Below are 17,671 nucleotides of genomic sequence, written 5' to 3'. Positions count from 1 at the left end.
CGCTCCTGAGCGCCTCTCGATCTCTAGTCTCTCCTCCAGCTCCCACGTACCTGGAGAGCCTCGTTGATATTTCCATTGTAGTCCACCATCTCTCCTTTCCCTGGTTCCCCCTTGGTGCCCTGCGAGACAAATGCAGTCTCAACCGCTGGCCGGGGCCAGGAGGGACAGGCTGCGGGGCACAGCTGCCTGCTCTTCACCAGACAGGGTTGTAGCTGAGGCGGGCTGTGTCTGGCTGCCCACAGGAGGACCCAGAGCAGCAGGCCGGGGAGCCTGTCGGGGTTCCCCACACTGACCGAGGATGCCCAGAGGGTCTAGAACCAACACAGAAGTCTCTGTCCAACAACTCTGGACTAGACAGACCTAGAGAAGACTTGAGTCCCATCACGGCGGCCACGACTGCAGAAAGAAGTCTCTCTCCCACCCTCCCCCTCAAGACCCAGAGCCCAGCCGCTCAGGCCATGACCCCAGGGAAGCGAGGTGCAGGCTCTGACTCTGGCGGGGAGAGATGCACATACCTTGGGGCCGGCTGGTCCCTGGTTTCCAGGTGCTCCAGGCTCCCCCTGTTGCATGACAATTTGAGTGAAATGGGGACAAGGCTGGGTACAAGAGCGTCTACTGTCCCCAGAGGGCCATGGAAGTGTTGGGAGGCTCATCTTTGCTCAGGCCAGGAAGCTGCTGACCTTCCCGTGCAGGAAAGTGCAGTCTCCGCCCGTTCACAGAGCATCTTCCCCAGCCTGCCCTCCTCTGGGCCTCCCAGCTTCTCCGGCTTCTCACCCGGCTTCTCACTGGATAAACTTTTTCCTGGCCTGGGCTAGTTGTTAGGGACCGCCCCTGCGACTCCCCGGCCGCCTCCCCCACGCCAAGCTTTGGAGGACCACCCCCTTTGCTTCCCTTTATTTCCAGTTGGCTCAAGGCGTGAGAGCTTAGCAACTTTTTGCCCATCGCCTGAGGGGTCCATAATTGCCACGGAGGGGCCATGAGTTCTTTCAGGGGCTTCTCTGCATGTCACAGCCCCACATAGCAGGATGGAGAAAGGGGGTTTGGCAGAAGGTACTCAGAGCACTCCACCCCTCCCTCTGCCCGCCGGGTGGGGTTGAGGGTCATCCCGGTTGGAAACAGGATGGGACTGTGGGGAATACATGATAACAAACCACAGTCCCAATGGTTCTGAGACAATGTTAACATTAAATACAAATTTTTAAAAAATCAAGATAGAAAGTAAATATAAAGGGACTATAGAATTTGACTCCTCAAGACCCTGATGACAGCTTTGTGCCCGGGGGTCCGGCTGCAGGGACAGCCACCGCACTTTCTCTTCCTGAGCTAGGTCTTGAACTCCCAAGCCAACCCTCATCTCAGAACTGTGAGCCTCTGTACCTTGTCTCCTTGCCGTCCTGGGGGGCCGGCCGGGCCATCAAAGCCAGCTTCTCCCTGGGGAAGAGGAGAGACATGGGTGCTGGGTGTTTCTGGATCTCTGTCTTTGTCTGCACTGGCTTCTACTAACTCACTTCATTCTACTCATCTGACTCCCACCCACTGTGTGGGCCCAGCCTCAGTCTCACGTCCTCCAGGCAGCCTTCCCTGCCTGCCTCTTTCCTCCTCTGAGTTCTGCACCACTTTCTGGGGTCCAGCCCGCAGTGCCAGAAGCTCCTCAGTTCTTGGTTAACACACAGTCCAGCTCTGTTTCAGCCCTGGGGTATGGACTGCCATCCGCACCCCCCCACCCCCGGTGTAGACTGCCATCCGGTCCTAACTACAGGGAGGCAGGTCATTTTAGAACCTGGAACACTTGGGAAGGCCACCTCAGCAGGTCCTGCCCAGGAGACGGAAGGGACCATGAAGGCTCTGAGTACATAGGGAGGGGAAACAGGAGGCCTAGGATGGGAGGCGCAGAGAGAGACGGGAGGAGGTCCCCCGCGCATACTTCCCTCACTCAGCACTTTGCCCGTTCCCTGAAGGAGGACACGGCCTTCTAAGCTTTCCCCTCTTGTGTCCCAGGATGCAGGGACAGTACCGACCAGGCTTCCCTAACCCCAAATCAAAACCCAAGACCTGCCAGGGATCCACGTCCCATGGAGACGGAATCCGACCCTGGGGATGTCCCGGAGCCCAGCTTCCAGGGCCACCATTGGCAAAGCTGGCACTCGAGCTGGTCCGATGGGCCCGTGGGCGGTTGCCCAAGACCCTTCCTGCCACTTCATCTTGCCCATCTGTGGGCTTCCTTCTGGCCCCTGCCACGATTTCCTTGGGAACTGGGTCTGCTTCTCCTGCTGGGCTGTGAGCAAGCGGACGGCAGCTCTCTGCAGCCTGATAGGCCAGGCAGAGCCCCGCCACAGCAGCCCCTCAATACATGTTGGTGGAACGAATGTGTGTATCTTCCAAAATCATGCAACGGGTCCTCGCCTTAAAGAGGCCCTCCTCACTCCCTGGGCTGCTGGAGCAAACCAAGCAGCGCAGGAGGCCTCTGCTTTGGGAAACCCAAATCTCACCCCTGTAGCTTCCACCCGGTGTAAGGAAAGTGACAGCAGTCCCATTTGCAGCTGACCCCACTGCGGACCCCCACCCCACCCCCCGCCCCGTGTGTGCCAGCACCTGGTGGGGCCCAACGGATCACTGATCTCATATTCAGAGGCTGGGTAGGGGGCCCTTCTGGCTCTCCTAAGCCCTGCAGCCGTCCATCCCTGACTCAGTTACACTGTAGCTGTTTGAATCATTGGGACCAGCCATCTGCCCTTGGACTGCTTCTCTTGGATAGTCAGTTACCACGGAAAATCAGGAGCTCAGTCCAAATTGTCTTTCTAGAATCCACTGGGAAAACCAGACATCTGGAGCAGGAGAGAAAGCAAGGCACCCAGGATGGAGTCCCCAAGAACAGGCTGAAGATAAAGGCCACACAGGCAGTGTCTCCCTTGAGCGTGGATCCCAGGGAAACTCACCTTTGGCCCTGGGGGCCCGGGCAGCCCTGGGGGGCCAGGCTCCCCTCTGCCCCCTCCGATGGAGTTGCCGGCATCGCCTTTTTCTCCCTGGGGGCAGAAGGAGGGGGAGAGTGGGAACATAACCATGAGTAGGCCTGCCAGCTCCAGAGGGAGGTGGCAGATCCCTGTCTTTTCTCCCCTTCTACTTCCAAGGAGTGGGGGCAGCAGACGATGCCTTGGTCCAGGCTGGGCACAGAGGCCCTCAGAAGCCTGGCCTGGTCTCACTGGCCGTGGGATTTAAGGAGAGACAGGACTTAGCCATTGCAGGGGAACAGGTATGGAGCTGAGCAAGAGACCCATCACGACTTGGGTCTAGACTGTTTCCTCAGAGTGTGTCCATGGAACCCTTCTTCTGGGGATGGGAAATATTTGAAATGTGGAAAAAAGGGTCTGGTGGCCAAAGAATGTCAGGGAAGGCAGAGGGAAAGGAAGCAGCTCAGGCTCTTTGCCCACCAGGTGCTCTGAGCATGACGGGAGAGTGTCCTGTAACATTCCAAGGGGGCCTGTCTCATGCAGCTCTCCCCACACTTATTTGACCTCAAGTCTTCTTTTCTTTTTAGTGGAATGTCATGGAGCTCGTGTACCAGGGAGTGATTTTCAGAGCTGGTGCAAGTACATGGGACAAGGTCACAGCTCCTGGTCTTTGAATACGTACATTTTTGTCAATCGGGGCCTCCCACGTGGTGCGGCACGCACAAATCTTGCTGTCTTCCAAGGATACCTCTGATACTGGGGCCCCTGAATGGCTAGGGCCGGGAATGTGGGTGTGGATGAACCCCAATGCCTTTACATAAAACCCACCATTCCGAGCTTGCCGATACCCACCTTCTGCCCCAGGAGGCCGAGTAGCCCAGGGGAGCCTGCCGCCCCCTTTTCACCCTGTGGAGGGAATGCAGACGGTGCAGGGTTAGGAACGGTTTCTCCAGGCCAACTGGGAAGGCCCAAGCCCCTCCCGCAGAGAGCCTTGGCTTTCTCCGCTGCCTCCCTGCCCCTCCGTGGGCCATTTCCCCCCAAGACCCCCATCTGCACCGGATTCCTTCCCTGAACCACTTCACACTGGTGAGGGCCTGGGTCATTGTTCTCCTGCTCCCATATGGGCTGGGCCCTCATCATTTACAATCAAGAGGCACCAAGAGCATTTAGCTCCTTTTGGGGGCATCTCCTGGGAGAGCTGAGTGGTATAGACGGCCAGCAGTTGGGGAAACAATTCCTTTTAACCACTCTGCTCTTTTCATTTTTTAAATGTCTAGCACTTAGAGGCCCACAGTCTCTGCTGACCCCTCCCTGCCTCCAGGGAACACAAACTTCATCTCACTAGACTTCTCCTTTGGAGGACCATTTTGAGAAGTTTGCTTCCTGTGATGGGTTGGCTTCTGTCCTCCCCAAGTTCGTGTGTTGCAGTTACTTCTTGTAGCTCAGAATGTGACCTTCGTGGGAAATAGGGTCATTACAGACACAACTGACGAAGTTATGAGGTCACACGAGAGTAGGGTGGACCCCTAATCCAGTATGACTGGTGTCCTTATAAAAGGGACACTTGGATGGAGGGACAGGCACAACAGGAGAACACCAGGTTAAAATGAAGGCAGAGATTGGAGTGATAATTCTACAAGCCAAGGAACACCAGGGATGCCAGATGCAAGGAACACCAGGGATGCAAATGGCCAGAATCAAGGAGAGAGGCAGGAAACAGATTCTCCTTCCCAGCCTGCAGAAGGAACCAGCACTGCTGACACCTTGACCTTGGGCTTCTGGCCTCCAGAACCGTGGGACAATAAGTTTCTGTTGTTTGAGCCACACAGCCTGTGGTCCTTGGTTCAGGCATCCCTCGCAAGCTGACACCCCGCCCTAAGCATCTTCTTCCGCCAAGAAGAACTTTCTCCCCCAGGACACGCATCTCAGAGCCCTGCTCTCACTGCACAAATAAAGAGGCTCCAGGGCTGTGAGTGACCCCTTCCCAGCCTCAAGGGACAGAAGCAGTCTGTCTCCTCAGTTCTCCCAAAGCTCCCTCTTCTACACCATGAGGACAGCACTTGGCACTCCCAGAGAGGCCTGTATTGGGAGAGCACCCCAAGAGTACCCCACCAGGTCAGCACCCGAGGGCACCCCTCTCCATAGCTGGATGGCTGCCCATTCTTGTAGCTAATAATAGAAACGGAGGGCCCTGGGGTCATAATTTGACAGGTGTCTCAGTGAATTTTCCAGCTGAAGACACAGAGGATGCCACACCAAGTCTTTGATTGTCATCCCCTTGCCACCTGCCCTTGGGTAGAAGCTGAATGACAAAAAAGCCTGAAGCCTATCAAGGAAAGGGAGGGAGCCAAGTGTGGGTCCCTTTGATGGGTGGGAAGTCCTGACCCCCCCTTCCTCGAAGTTCCGCCTGGGCTGTGCCTGGGGTATGCCGGAGCTGGGGCCTAGCCCAAAACAGGTTGAGTCTAAAGAGGAAGGATGCAGGTGTTGCCCTTCAGAGGCCCTGGGGGAGAGGGGACGGATGGAGGGAAGGCCTCCTTCTGCTGGTCTTTCCTCCTGGGAACCAATGCTTTGGAGGAGGGACGGTATGCTCCCAAGTGTAGGATTTCTGAAGTTTTTCCAGACCATCCCGGCACTCCCCTCTTCCAGGGGACACATGCACCCTGAACATACTGCAGGTAGCACGTGAGCCACGGGGTTGGGGCACGGAGTGGTAGGACCAGCAGAGGCCAGTCTGAAGCGGACACATGCTCAGAGACACAATATCTTACCCTCTGCCCCCTCTTTCCTGGCAAACCTGGGGGCCCTGGCTTTCCTACTGCTCCTGGATCTCCCTTTGTGGTAAGAAGAGAAAGTCTCTGATAAGAGGACTGGGGGGGTGTTGAGGGGTACGGTGGACAGTGATGGTAAACTAGCGTTTCCAGAATACTAGTCCCATATGACGTTCCTCTTTAAAAAAGGAAGCTCTAGTCAAAATGTTTGAAAATGCTGCACCAGAGATTATAGTTTTAGAGGTCCCCAGGATACATATAGCCTCCTAAAGGCTCTGAGAAGGTCTGCAGTAAAACAAAACAAAACAAAACAAAACAAAAATTGAAATACTTTTAAGTCAATATTTCCCAAACTTATTTGGCATGGAAACTTTTTTCATGTTACATCCCTTATAGAACGAGACAAGAGACACAGAGCCCTGCAGGCACAGGGCGCAGGAGTTACTGCCTGCTGGAGCTTGTGTGCAGGCAAACTGACCGAGCTCCAGGCCAGGATCCAGGGAGGGGAAGGTATTCCTGGCCGGCAGGCCCCTCCTGGATGGGCCCTCCTCTGCTCAGTCAGGTCCCCAGCTCCAGGCCAGCCTCAGGGGAGCCAGGAGCATAACAATAGCAGCCACTGCCGCCTCCCCCCATGCCTGATGCTTCATGCAGCCCAGAACATTCCCTCTGTATCAGTACCTTGGCTCCTGGGGTCCCTGGCTCACCCTGTGTGAAAACAAAGAAGACTCCGGTAAAGAGATGAAGGAGAAAGAGCGAAAGCTGACGCAGGAGTAAATGAGCAAAGGTCTTCATGGGGTGTGTGAAGCATCTGGCCTGCCCAGGACTTTCCTCTGCCTAGGCTTCAGGTCTCAGGACAAAGGAGGCCGCCTGGACTCTTCCCGATTCATCCCCCAGGTGAGGAATGTGGCAAGGGTGAGAGCGGGCGGAGAGAAGGGAAGGGCATTGGCTTTGGACACGGTACCCCCTGTCCGTGGACCTGCTGGGAGATCCACCTTTGTGCTTCTGGGGGTCCCCAGATGCGGTGACCAGATGCGGTTCGGGTGGGGTTCAGGGGAAGGACTCCTGCTTTCCTCTCGGGAGCTCTGCGGGCATGCAGCTGCTGGATTCCAAGGTATAAAGGAAAGCACTGGGCTCCCTTGCTCATGGGCAGGGCGCTGTTTTCCCTGAGGCCAGCAAACCTTTGCTATGTACTTTGCAGGGCTCAGTTAAAACATCTCTTGGTCAAGTTGTGCATAATGGCGTAGACGTTGCCTTAAGAGAAATGTTTCTGGATCCTGTCTGCGCCCTCCTTGGCCCAGCGGCCACCCCACGGAGTCCTTGAAGCCCCAACTATGTCTTCCTCTCTCCTTCCCTCCCGTCGTGCCCCTCATATGCGGAGTGATAACCTTCCACTGACCTTCATCCCAGCCACAGCAATTCCAGGAGCTCCCTGGTGGAGAGAAGAAAACGGCGTGGCGACTCCCCACAGTTGAGGCAAGGAAGGAAGGAGCGGCCGGCCTCCCAGCCTCCCCTGGGGCGGGGCGGAGGGGGTGCGAGGGCGGATGGCTTGCTTCTGCCCACTGCCCAGACCCACGGCAAAGGTGGGTGGCAGAGTTTGGCACAGGGAGCTTGGGTCCCCAGAAAGGCAGAGGTTCTGAGCTGCACAGTTGAGTCCCCCAAGCTTCCCACCCACCTGCTCGGCTCCCAGGCCCTCGCAGCAGGGAGCCCAGGAATGTCCAGGTCGGGGTATCTCTGGGGTGCCATGTGGGGTGGGCTTCAGTGGGAAAGGAAAGGAGGAGGAGGAGATGGGAAGGGAAAGGGGTAGAAGGGAACGCCGTGTTGAAGGGGAGAACGGGAGAGGGTGTGTGGGTGGGATTCTCCCAGAGAATTCTCTGTACCTGTGCCCGCATGGACTGGGGAGCAGCTGGGAGTGAACCCCATTTCCACATCAGCCCACGACCAGCCACTTTGAGGTAAATAGGCTGCCCAATGTGCCACTTAGTCAATCCCAAGGGCAGGTGATTTTTAGGGAGTCCCTACTCCCCATGCGGGCGGCAGCTGGAGCTGGGCTTAACCAAGACTCCCGGGAGGAGGCCCGGCCACATCAGGAGGGCCCTGGGGAGTGCTGGCTTGTGGGCCAAACGGAAGCCCCCGCCCGGAGTAGGCTGGCACCGCAGGGAGAGAGGGCTGGGAGGAAACATGTACCCTGTCTTCATGTCTCCACAGCGGACCTGGGAAGGAGAAGGAGCTGGGCCTCCCAGGTGTCTCAGAACTTAGGAGAGAGGGCTGGAGCTCAGGGAGGGGCTGGCAGGGGGAGGGGTGGACAGGGAGGGGCAGGTACCTTTGCTCCATGTTTGCCCGGCATCCCTGGCATGCCCCGTTCTCCCTGAAGGAAGAAATAAAAGAAACGCTGAGAAGAGGACCGGACTTGCCCGAGGCCTCGGCCCTTGAAGCACGGCCTGCGGGGGGTGTCCAGATCTCCCTGCTGGCTGGTCTGGAAGGTAGGGACTGCTGTCCAGCTCACGATGAGCTCCAAGGACCCCACAGCCACTGCAGGCCGCTCCTCTGAGCTCCGTGAACTCACAGAAGGGCCCCTGAGACAGACAGTCTCGCCAGCGGAGTCCGAGTCCCGGAGCGGATGCAGGAAGAGTTGTGAAGGTCCTACTACCAGCCTGGGGGCCCAGCTGGGTCAGCGCTCCGTGCACTTGACCGCTCACCCGAGCAGCCCTCCCTCTCACTGCCGCCTAGTACTTCCTGTGCCATTCTCACACCAGAAGCTTTCCTCTCGTGGTACCTGTTGGCTGAGCCACACAGGCTCCTGCCTCTCCACTTCATCTGGGGCTCCCCTTCCTCCCAGCTAAGTCTAAGGCCTCCCGGGAGCTCATGGGTCCTGGCCGGGCACGGCAGAGGGCCAGTCTGTGGTTTGGGGCGTGGAGGCAGGGTCCCGTCTGGAACCCATCTGGGGGCACCAGGAGAGAGCTATGGCTTCGGGACATCGTGGGGTTTGCTCTATGATCTCAGCGGTGTCCTGTCTTTCTCCTCAACCTCTTTTCCCTCCCCATGAAGATGCCAAACCTGTGGGGCAGGGATGCGAATTCAGGAAGGACAGGAAGGAGATGGAGTTGGAGATGACAGTCAGTGACAAATGGAGGTCAAGGGCAGATGAGTCAGTGGGTGCCTGGGTGGCTCAGTGGGTTAGGCGTCTGCCTTCGGCTCAGGTCATGATCTCAGTGTCCTGGGATCGAGCCCCGCATCGGGCTCTCTGCTCAGCAAAGAGCCTGCTTCTCTCTCTCCTTCTGCCTGCCACTCCCTCTGCTTGTGCTCTCTCTCTCTTTCTTTCAAATAAATAAATAAAATCTTTAAGAAAAAAAAATAGTAGAGGAGTCAAGACTAACCCACTGTGTCAGAGAAGGGAGTGGCACTCAGGAAAGGAAGGAAGGCAGCCCCTGTCTCCGTGAGTTGAGCCCCAAATGAAGTGCCAGCCGGGGCTCCGAATGCCAGCAGTGACAGGACAGGGTGAGCCCTCTGTGGCAGCTCCCTGCATCTGAAGGCATCTGAAGGCTGGGCACGGCACCACAGGGTCCTGACAGACTGTATCCCAGCCCAGCCTCCCCGCTCAGGTCTCAAGAGCTGTGGCCTTCAGGCCAGGCCGCAGTTCCCACAGGCTTACTGGCAGAGCGGGAGACTGGTCCTACCTGGCCTCCATCGTTTCTGCTGCCCTCATCCCTTCTCTGCCATCTTCTGGGAAGTCCTATCCACCCTCCTGCTTGCCAAAGCTAGCACTTCTTCCGACCTCTCTCCTGCATGACTGGGCCTTGGTGCTGGCGTGCAGGGAAGCTCCCCAGGACAGTTAACACCTCTTTATTGCCGAACAGCCGCTGCCTGGCCTTGACCTTAGAAGAGGTGCCAGGTTTTCCATCCTCTGCTTCCTTCCCAGCCTCATCACCTGACGTCCTGACACCTAGCACCTGTTTCCCTGGAAAAAATCACCCATTTTCAGGACTCTATGCCTTTTTTTTGAGAGAGAGAGAGAGGGAGAATCTCAAGCAAGCTCCTTGCTTGCCCAGCAAGTCAGGCTCCACACCCTGATGTCAGGCATGGAGCTGATGCCCATGGGACTCGATCTCACGATCCTGATATCATGACCTGAGCTGAAGTCAAGAGTCAGATGCTTAACCACCTGAGCCACCCAGGATTCTATGTCTCTCTGCTGTTCCCTCAACTCGATACCCTGTTCATTGTTAGGGGCCGTGGTAAAATATCTCCTCTATGAAGCTTTTCGTTATGCCCATCGCCCAGGGCTGGTTCCTGGGTGCAGTGGGGGACCACTTGGCATTTGTAATCGATGTGTACAAATTCATGTCTGCCTGGGATGGTTCATCTTGATCCTCCTTGGGCTAAGTCTCTGAATTCTGCAAAACGCCCAGAATCTTTAGCTCCCAACACAGGAGCCCTTCCTCACCCTGGCCCACTAGGACCCCGGAGCCACAGGCAAGGTGAGTGGAGCCGTCCTCAGGAAGTAAACACAGCAGACAAGTCACTGCCACAGGCTCCGCATTCTGGGAAATCCCTCTTGCAGGCCATTAACTGTGTCTGCCATGGGCCTGGTACAAGGCTAAAACTTTCCATCTTTCCTCTATTCAATCTCCAAGACTCCTCTCCAATGTGACAATGGATTTTATTCCTGTTTCACAGGTGAACAAACTGGCTCAGGGAGGCCACGTATGATCGCTAAGGTCATGCCGAGCAGGGATTGGAACGTAGGTCTTTGTTAAAGCCCAGGTACTCATCCCACTAAGTCAACCCCAAGCATCCGATGGGCAGATTCTCAAGCCCCTCTCAGCTGGAGGGCCCTCAGGTCCGTGCCGCATCAGGGTGAAGGGGTCAACATAGGAGGGCAGCTCCTCTGGGGGCTGGGTCTTTAACCATACACCGGCGGGAGGAAGGAGATGGGCAGGGCCCTGCCAGCCTGAGGAGATCTGCTCTGTGGCCAGCAGAGGGCGCCACAGAACCTTGTCAGAACACGAAGGAGTCAGAGCCCCCTCCTTGGGAGTCCCAGCTGAGGGGCCCTGTCACTCTCTCCTTCAGACGAACAGGCTCTCCTGCTAACATTCCAGCTGGCCCAACCAGGTTGACTTAGCCCTGAAGACACCCGGGAGACAGAGTTCCCATGGTTGGGGAGGTACAAATGGGAGCTTGGCCCTTCCTCTTTCCCTCAGCCTTCCCTCAATGCCGCTGTCCGCCTCCTCTCACTTCCATCTGGGGCAACTGGCTGGGAGTCAGGGAGGCTGTGTGACCTTAGGTAAGCCTCTCTCCCTCTCAGGGCCAGGATTCTTCTCTGCGAAGTGAGTTAGACTCCAGACCATCTGCCCACGACGGCTCCACCCCTTTCTCCAGCCACCTCCAGCCCTGCCTACCTGAGGCCTTTCACTGGGAGAGAGGTTGGAGCTGGGGAAGGGGACGTTGGGTCTGTAGGCGGCTGCAGAGCAAGGCTGTGGAGATGGAAGTTTAGCTGTGTGTGGGGGGGTAAATGCTGGTCTAGGACCAGTCTCAGTGGGTCTCTGCTTTCCCTGCCTCCTACTCAGAGGGACAGCTGTAAATGCTTCAGCAAAGGCGGGGGGTGGGGGGTTCTGCTCGAGCCCCATCTCTGGGCTTCTGTCTCCAATCTCAGCAGGAGCAGTGTAGAGTAAGCCCAGGGAAGTGAGGGTTTCCTGCTAATTGGGGTTGTCTTCAGCCTTTGTGGGCTTGTAGGCAAAGACAAAACCACCCTCTCCAGGGAAATCCAGGCCCCCTGGAGCCTTGTAAGGAGGCAGCCCTCCTCGTTAGCAGGGCTGACCTTCGCCCCTTACCTCCCCTCTGGGTCAAGTCTCTTAATTCTACGGATGACCCAGGATCTCTTGATTCCATCTCAGGCCTCCCTCACTCCCACCCTTGTGTCCGGCAGGAAGCAGGGGTGCCCCCGGCTGACCCCGCCCAGCAGGCTCATTCCACTCTCATCAGGAGGGGCTTATCCCAGCCTGACCTCTGCCCTAGGGACTGGCCCAATCTGACACCAGGAAGCAACTGGTTCTTGGATCTGTGAGGTGAGACAGGACTGTGTCATTGTCAAGGACTTCAGGGTGCCTGTGGACAAGGGCACCTGTCTGCAGGGGGTGAGAAGGGGGTTTCTGGCAGCTATGGCTAAAAGGGGGACCATGACTTCAGTTTGCACAGTTTTCCCCCTTGGTATGTGTTTGTGAGGGTCCTTTTCCCCATTTCCCTTCTTAAGAATGTTCCTGTTTAAAAGGTTTAAGTTTGGAATTGGGCTGAATTTAGATTCACTAACTTGCAAGTGTCTTCTTCTTAAGCACAGAGAGAATTCTCATAGTCTGTCCAAGTCCAAGGTCCCCAGTTTATCCCCTCTATCTTTGCCTTCTCTATCCTCCCAATAGGACCCTGGGAGCTCCCCCGGTGGGCTCCTAGAGACCCCATCCGTCCACTCTGCAGCTGGGAAGCTGAGCACTCTGCCTATTGCCCAGGGGCCTGGAGCATGGATGGCAGAGGCTGCTGGCAAACCATGTCGGAGACCCCCAGGCCAGGACACCCCACCACCGAGGAGCCTGGCTGCCAAGAACCCATGCCTGATTGCTGGCCAGCAAGGGGTAGATTCCAGTCACTGTGACTAAGAAAGTTCTGGGTGAGCACGGGTGGGTAGAGAGGGGGCTGCCTGGAATGACCTTGAAGGCCGTCCCAGCCCTTCCTTTCATGATGCCACTGACTCTCCAGCTGGGCAAAGAGCGCCTTGCACCATCAGTAGGTTTTCTATTCTGGTCCTGGCTTCCAGGTGGAGGGACCCCCTGGTTACTGAGACAGGATGAAAGCCAGCTCCTTGAAGCCCCAAATGGCCACGCTCCTGATCTGTGGGAGTGGCCTCTTAATTGGTGATTTACTATTTGTTGAAAAAGCAGGGCAGGGACTTGGCAAGACGACATAGTCTGGAGGGAGGTGGGGGGCTTCAAGGTCAGCTCCCCAGCCAAGCAGAGGCCAGGCTGGAGGAGTGTGGGGAGATGAATGGACCTCCCTCCGGTGAATCTCCCTAGCAGCCCAGCGCCCTGGGGAGGGCCGGGGTGAAGCCACTCCACACACAGACTCTTTGTTCTCTATAGGGAGGAGGAAGGCCTGTCTGAGGGTGGGTGGGGGTGGGGGAGGCCAGCAGGGGGCTCAGGCCTGGGCCTGGACCAGGGCCCTTTCCTGAGCTGGGAAAGCCCGTGAGGCGGGCTCATGTCTCTTTCTGCCCTAAAGGGTTCCTAGGCCTCCCTTCCAGGAAAAGGCAGCTCATTTCCTTCTTCGCAGCCCTGGCCAGCTCCAGACAGGAGAGGACTGGGACGGGGGAGATGCCAGCTCCTCTGGTAATTAGGACCGGCAGGAAGTAATCTGGGGAATTACCGGGGTCAGGCGCCCCATCGAAGGCCAGGGCTTTGGAAGGGCGGCTGGCTTGTAATCTCGATTTGAGATCGGTTGATTTTGTAGTTAGCTCCAAAAAGAAAAGTCAGCTCTAATTAATCTGTGGGCTTTGGAGTTTGGGAGAAATAGGGCCCAGAGAGCACAAGCTGGGGGCTGGAGGCCGGCGGGCTGAGACTCTCAGTCCCCGACAGGCCTCCTTTCTGAGGCCCATGTCTCAGATCCCTGGTCGGCTTTATTTTAAATGGTCTGGATGTCCCCAGGGGGATTTCATGGTTGTGAAAGAAAGTGCTGTCCCCATCCTAGGAGACCCCGCCATCTACGGCGTCCTTCGCCTGGAGCGCTCGGCTGCGCACTAATGCCGCATGAGGCCTGGGGTTCCTCAGGCCCTCTGAGAGCAAGAGGGGTCCAGTGCTGGGGGACAAGCTGAGACAAGCTGCCTTTTCCTGCCTTTAATGGGAGTCTCAGGACCTTGCTAAGTCCTTGTGGAAATCATTTGGGGGATCAGTGCCCATGCCCGACACTCCACTTCCTGGGTTCTTTGACTGAAATGCATCAAGGACCCCAAGGTTGGCTCACAGAGAGCCTAGGAAGCTCAGAGAAAAGCCTGAATCCAGCCCTAGCCTTTTCCCTCAGGAAAGAGATCAGCCCAGCTCCCACCTTCTTTCCTTCTAGGAGAGGAGGCCCTACAGGAAAACTGAAATTGCGGCGCCTGCCCCCTTTCCTGGCTCAGAAGGCCCACATAGTAAAGTCATTCGGGGCAAGGATTTGGGATAAGACACAACTGGTTTTACTACTTCCTGGCTGTGGACCTTCCGGGACTCACCTCTGTGGGCCTCAGTTTGCTCATCTGTGAAACAGGACCAAAAATAAAGCCTTCCTCTCCAGGTTGTTCTAAGGATTCAGTAATATGATGTGGGGCCAGTGGCACGCCCACGGCTGGCCTGTCGAAAAGGCCAGTGAGGCAGTTGTAACAATGCTAGCTGTCGTTCTGCAAACACGTGTCCACCCATGTAGCCCCTTGCTCTGCCCGGCAGAGTGGAATGATCAGGCCCTTTTGCAGATGGATTGAGGAGGGGCGAGAAAGCCCTGTAGGGCAGTCAGAGTCAGCCAGACCAGCACCAACACCCTTATACATAAGCTCCCAGCAGGTTTTGTGACGCACATACATACCCACCAATCCCCTTAAAAGAGAGCCAAGGAGTAATGTTTGAAACACACTTTGTGTCTTACAACTTACTTAAAGTAGATGGGCGGTCATTAATTCGGATCACATTGGTACCACGTGGGTGAGCAGCCCCCCTCGGATATTTGGGTGGAAGGGCTGGTCCCAAGCAGGGCTAGGGGCAGCGCAGGGCCTGCTGGCCCCACTGGGCTTTGATCCGAAGGAGCTAGAGAGGAAGTCTGCCCTGCTGGCCTGGCTGGCCTTTGGGAGGGTGCTGTGCGGTCCAGCTGCCCTGGGGGCAGCGACAGTAGCAGCAGCCATGATGATGGGTGGAACTATCATTAGCAAACTCCACAGGCCAGGAAACATCTTTGCTAAGAGTTAAATTCTACCTTTGCTGAAAGAAAGAGCTACCTGCACGCGGACTGAGTCTCCAGGACAGGCAATGAAGCAGGTGCGGAGTGTCCTTCCCTTCCCCCATGGGTTCCCCTTATACCCCAAACACAGGGGCTGTTCCATGCTTCTGTCCAGCTGGGCATTACCTGCCGCCCACCCCCAGCACTCATTCCTTCCTCCCTGGATGGTGGGGTGAGGGCAAACTCATCTTCCCAGGAGCCAGCTGTCTCCCCCCACCCCCATGCCCCATTCTAAGCCGAGAGAGGAGGAGAGAGAAAAAGAGAAAACTGACGGACAAAGAAGGAGTTCGGGAGATAAGCCTCCATGCTTTGGAGAAGGCACAGGGAGGAGGGTTGCTGCATGGTTAGCTCAGCCTAGTTGAGACCCTCTGGGGAGGCACTCACTTCTGTGCCTGGACAAGACTAGCCTCTGTGCTTGGCCGTGTGAGACCTGGCTTCCGGTTCCAGCATGACCCCTCAGCAGCTGTACCACCATGGGTAGAGCAGCAACTTCTCATCGACACTGGGCGCGGGGGCAGGGCGGATGATGAGCTCTAATGGGCCATGGAAAGGACCAGGTGGGATGGGGACTGAGTGAAGTTGGGTTGAACCAGAGAGGACAAGTATCGCCGCACTTGACCCTGGGCATTCGCCTCTTTATCTCAGAGCTCTGATAGGAAGCAAACTTCTGCCTGGAGATAGTGGTCACTGACTCAAGACACCTGAGGCCCCAGTGGGGCTGGGACAGTGGGACAGGCACCTGTAGCCTCCTGGGAGTCATCTGACACCACAACCTTAAGTTCAGGCCTCTCTATCCTCAGGACAATAGACACCCCCCAACCCAGCTCCTTTCCGGATGAACCAGATTTCCAGTTGGCCCGCAAATGCAGATGCCCACCAGCCACTGGCATCACCCTGACCCCGGGGGGACCTCTGCCTGCACGAGGAGGCAGCAAACCTTGAGAGTCTTTGTGTGTGGATGGAAGCAACCACGGAGGCTATCGTTTCCACTTCCTGACACTATACAAACTTCTCGGTGTATGCAGGGCTAATGAGCGGTCCCCAGGCTTTGCCATTTCATCCCTCCCCCGACCCCCAAGCACCCATAACCAATGAGGTGAGGGCAGCTGCCCGATTACAGAGTGCGAGAAATGTGCTCTCCCCTGCAATCCATCCCTTTCCCAAATCCACCCCCCACCCTTCTTTGTCCTCCTGTCTTCTCCTGGAGCCCGGGTCCAGGGTCCGGAGTGCTGTATGGGGCTCCCTGTGGTTGGTGCCCCCGGGAAGGACCCACGCCTGGGCTTGAGTTCCTGCTCTGCCCCTGGCGAGGCATGAACTCTTGGGCAAGCCTCTGGTGCCTCATTTGTTAGATGGGAGAAGAGTACCAGCCTCACAGGGCGGTCCCAGGGAAGGACAGCCTGGGCCCATGGTAGGCATTTAGTAAGTGGTGACTCTGGCTAAGATTATTTTTATTATTGTTAACGTAATGACCACCTCTGGGCTTTTGCTCAAATTGTTTCCCTGTCTAACATGCCATGTGCCTTCAGATTTGGTGGTTGAAGGACCCCAGAGGTAGGTTAAAAATGGCCACGAATGCTTTGCTATACCTCTCCCTCACCGCACGCACCATCGCCCCATGACTTGGCTATATTACTTGCAGGACCCCAGAAAGTGTGATGGCTGTAGATGCTTTGGGGAAGCTCTCGTGTACTCAGACTTGGCAGGTTTGAACACTGCCCTGGGCCTACTACGCTGGAAGAAAATGTGTGTAGCCTACTGGGGGCTGAGAGGGTATGGCGGGGAGAACAGCCCCCCCAGACAATGGCCCGCACCAGCCACCCAACATGTGGATTAGACTGCTCGGCCCGTCCGGCCCCTCCATCCATCATCCAGTGCAACTGAATGAGTGAGCCCAGAGGACAGAGGCAGAACTCCCAGATGGCATACCCACAGACCCAGAATGAGAGAGAAAACATCCTGTGAAGCCGGGACATTTGGGATGGTTTCTGTAGGTAACATACACCCACCCAGGCACCAGGATGGAGCTCACAGGCTGTCTTCTCCCAGAAGACTTCCCAGACTCCTCCCAACCTGGAACTGATCTCTCTACTTGCCCGCCCACCCATATTCACACAATGCCTTGTGATGATCGATTAGCACAATCTGCCTTCGCTGCGTTATTTGTACAGGAGTCCTTCTGTCTCTCTAGACCGGGAGTTGCCAGAAAGCAGGACTGGAACCCTCAGCCCCATAGCCCCACCAGGCTCAGTGTGGAGCTCTGTGCAGAGTGGGCCCTGGTCATCTGCTCCCATCTGGGGGCCAGTGAGCACCTGGCCTGCCTTGGTAGAGACACAGGGATGCAGGTTGGTGGTAGGAGACCCACCTGGGTCTGAGGTTGGGCCAGGCCACTGATGGCCTGAGGCCCTGCCCCTCTGAGCCTCCCCCCCTCCCCCACAACTGGAGACACTAACTCCTGTCCAGCCCACCTCACAAAGGTGAGGTTCACACCGGGCAAGCGCGTGTGCAAACATGCGTGAACAAGACCAAGTCCTGCCCCTGTGGTTGCTGTGGTGGAGCCCAACTTGGGTTACCATGGGAGGCAAGGGTCCTTCCCTCCCCTTCCTCCTTACCTTCCGGCCGTGGTAGCCCTGGATTCCTGGGTCTCCCTGGGGGAACAAAGAGAAAACCATCAGTGGGATTTCCCCAGATGCTCCATTCTGGCTTCACTCTTACCCTCACATTGCTGTTTCTCTTCTTCTCAATGACTACCAGTCCTCCAGCCCTCCCTGGTATAAGAGCTCTGCATCCTTGGAAACCAACAGGGACTCTTCTCTTCAAAACACATCCCCACCTGCAGATGCGCGGTGGAAAGGGTCCACCTGGCAGGGGCCAGGAGACCTAGATTCTGGTTTTGATTTCACCGTTGACTCTCTGCCAAACCTGGACAAGTCCCTTCCCTAGCAAGGGCTCTCAGCC

At 56.7% G+C, this 17,671-nt stretch overlaps 1 protein-coding gene across 1 annotated transcript in view; it reads right to left on the bottom strand.

Moving 5' to 3' along the window:
* Nucleotides 1–17,671, bottom strand: part of LOC111144910 (collagen type XIII alpha 1 chain) — a 140,608-nt gene that overhangs the window by 30,803 nt on the left and 92,134 nt on the right. The window contains exons 17-25 of the mRNA XM_022499510.1: nt 17,326–17,361; nt 8,037–8,081; nt 7,113–7,145; nt 6,395–6,421; nt 3,801–3,854; nt 2,937–3,023; nt 1,378–1,431; nt 516–560; nt 51–119 (exon numbers count right to left, since the gene is read on the bottom strand). Coding sequence (XP_022355218.1) covers nt 51–119; nt 516–560; nt 1,378–1,431; nt 2,937–3,023; nt 3,801–3,854; nt 6,395–6,421; nt 7,113–7,145; nt 8,037–8,081; nt 17,326–17,361 — 450 coding nt within the window. The remainder of the gene's footprint in view (nt 1–50; nt 120–515; nt 561–1,377; nt 1,432–2,936; nt 3,024–3,800; nt 3,855–6,394; nt 6,422–7,112; nt 7,146–8,036; nt 8,082–17,325; nt 17,362–17,671) is intronic.

Source organism: Enhydra lutris, unplaced genomic scaffold, assembly GCF_002288905.1.
Source record: "Enhydra lutris kenyoni isolate GAN:26980312 unplaced genomic scaffold, ASM228890v2 scaffoldscaffold12, whole genome shotgun sequence".
Lineage (NCBI taxonomy): Eukaryota > Metazoa > Chordata > Mammalia > Carnivora > Mustelidae > Enhydra > Enhydra lutris.
Note: the sequence above shows the minus strand (reverse complement) of the source record. Positions and strands in the feature narration are given on the sequence as shown.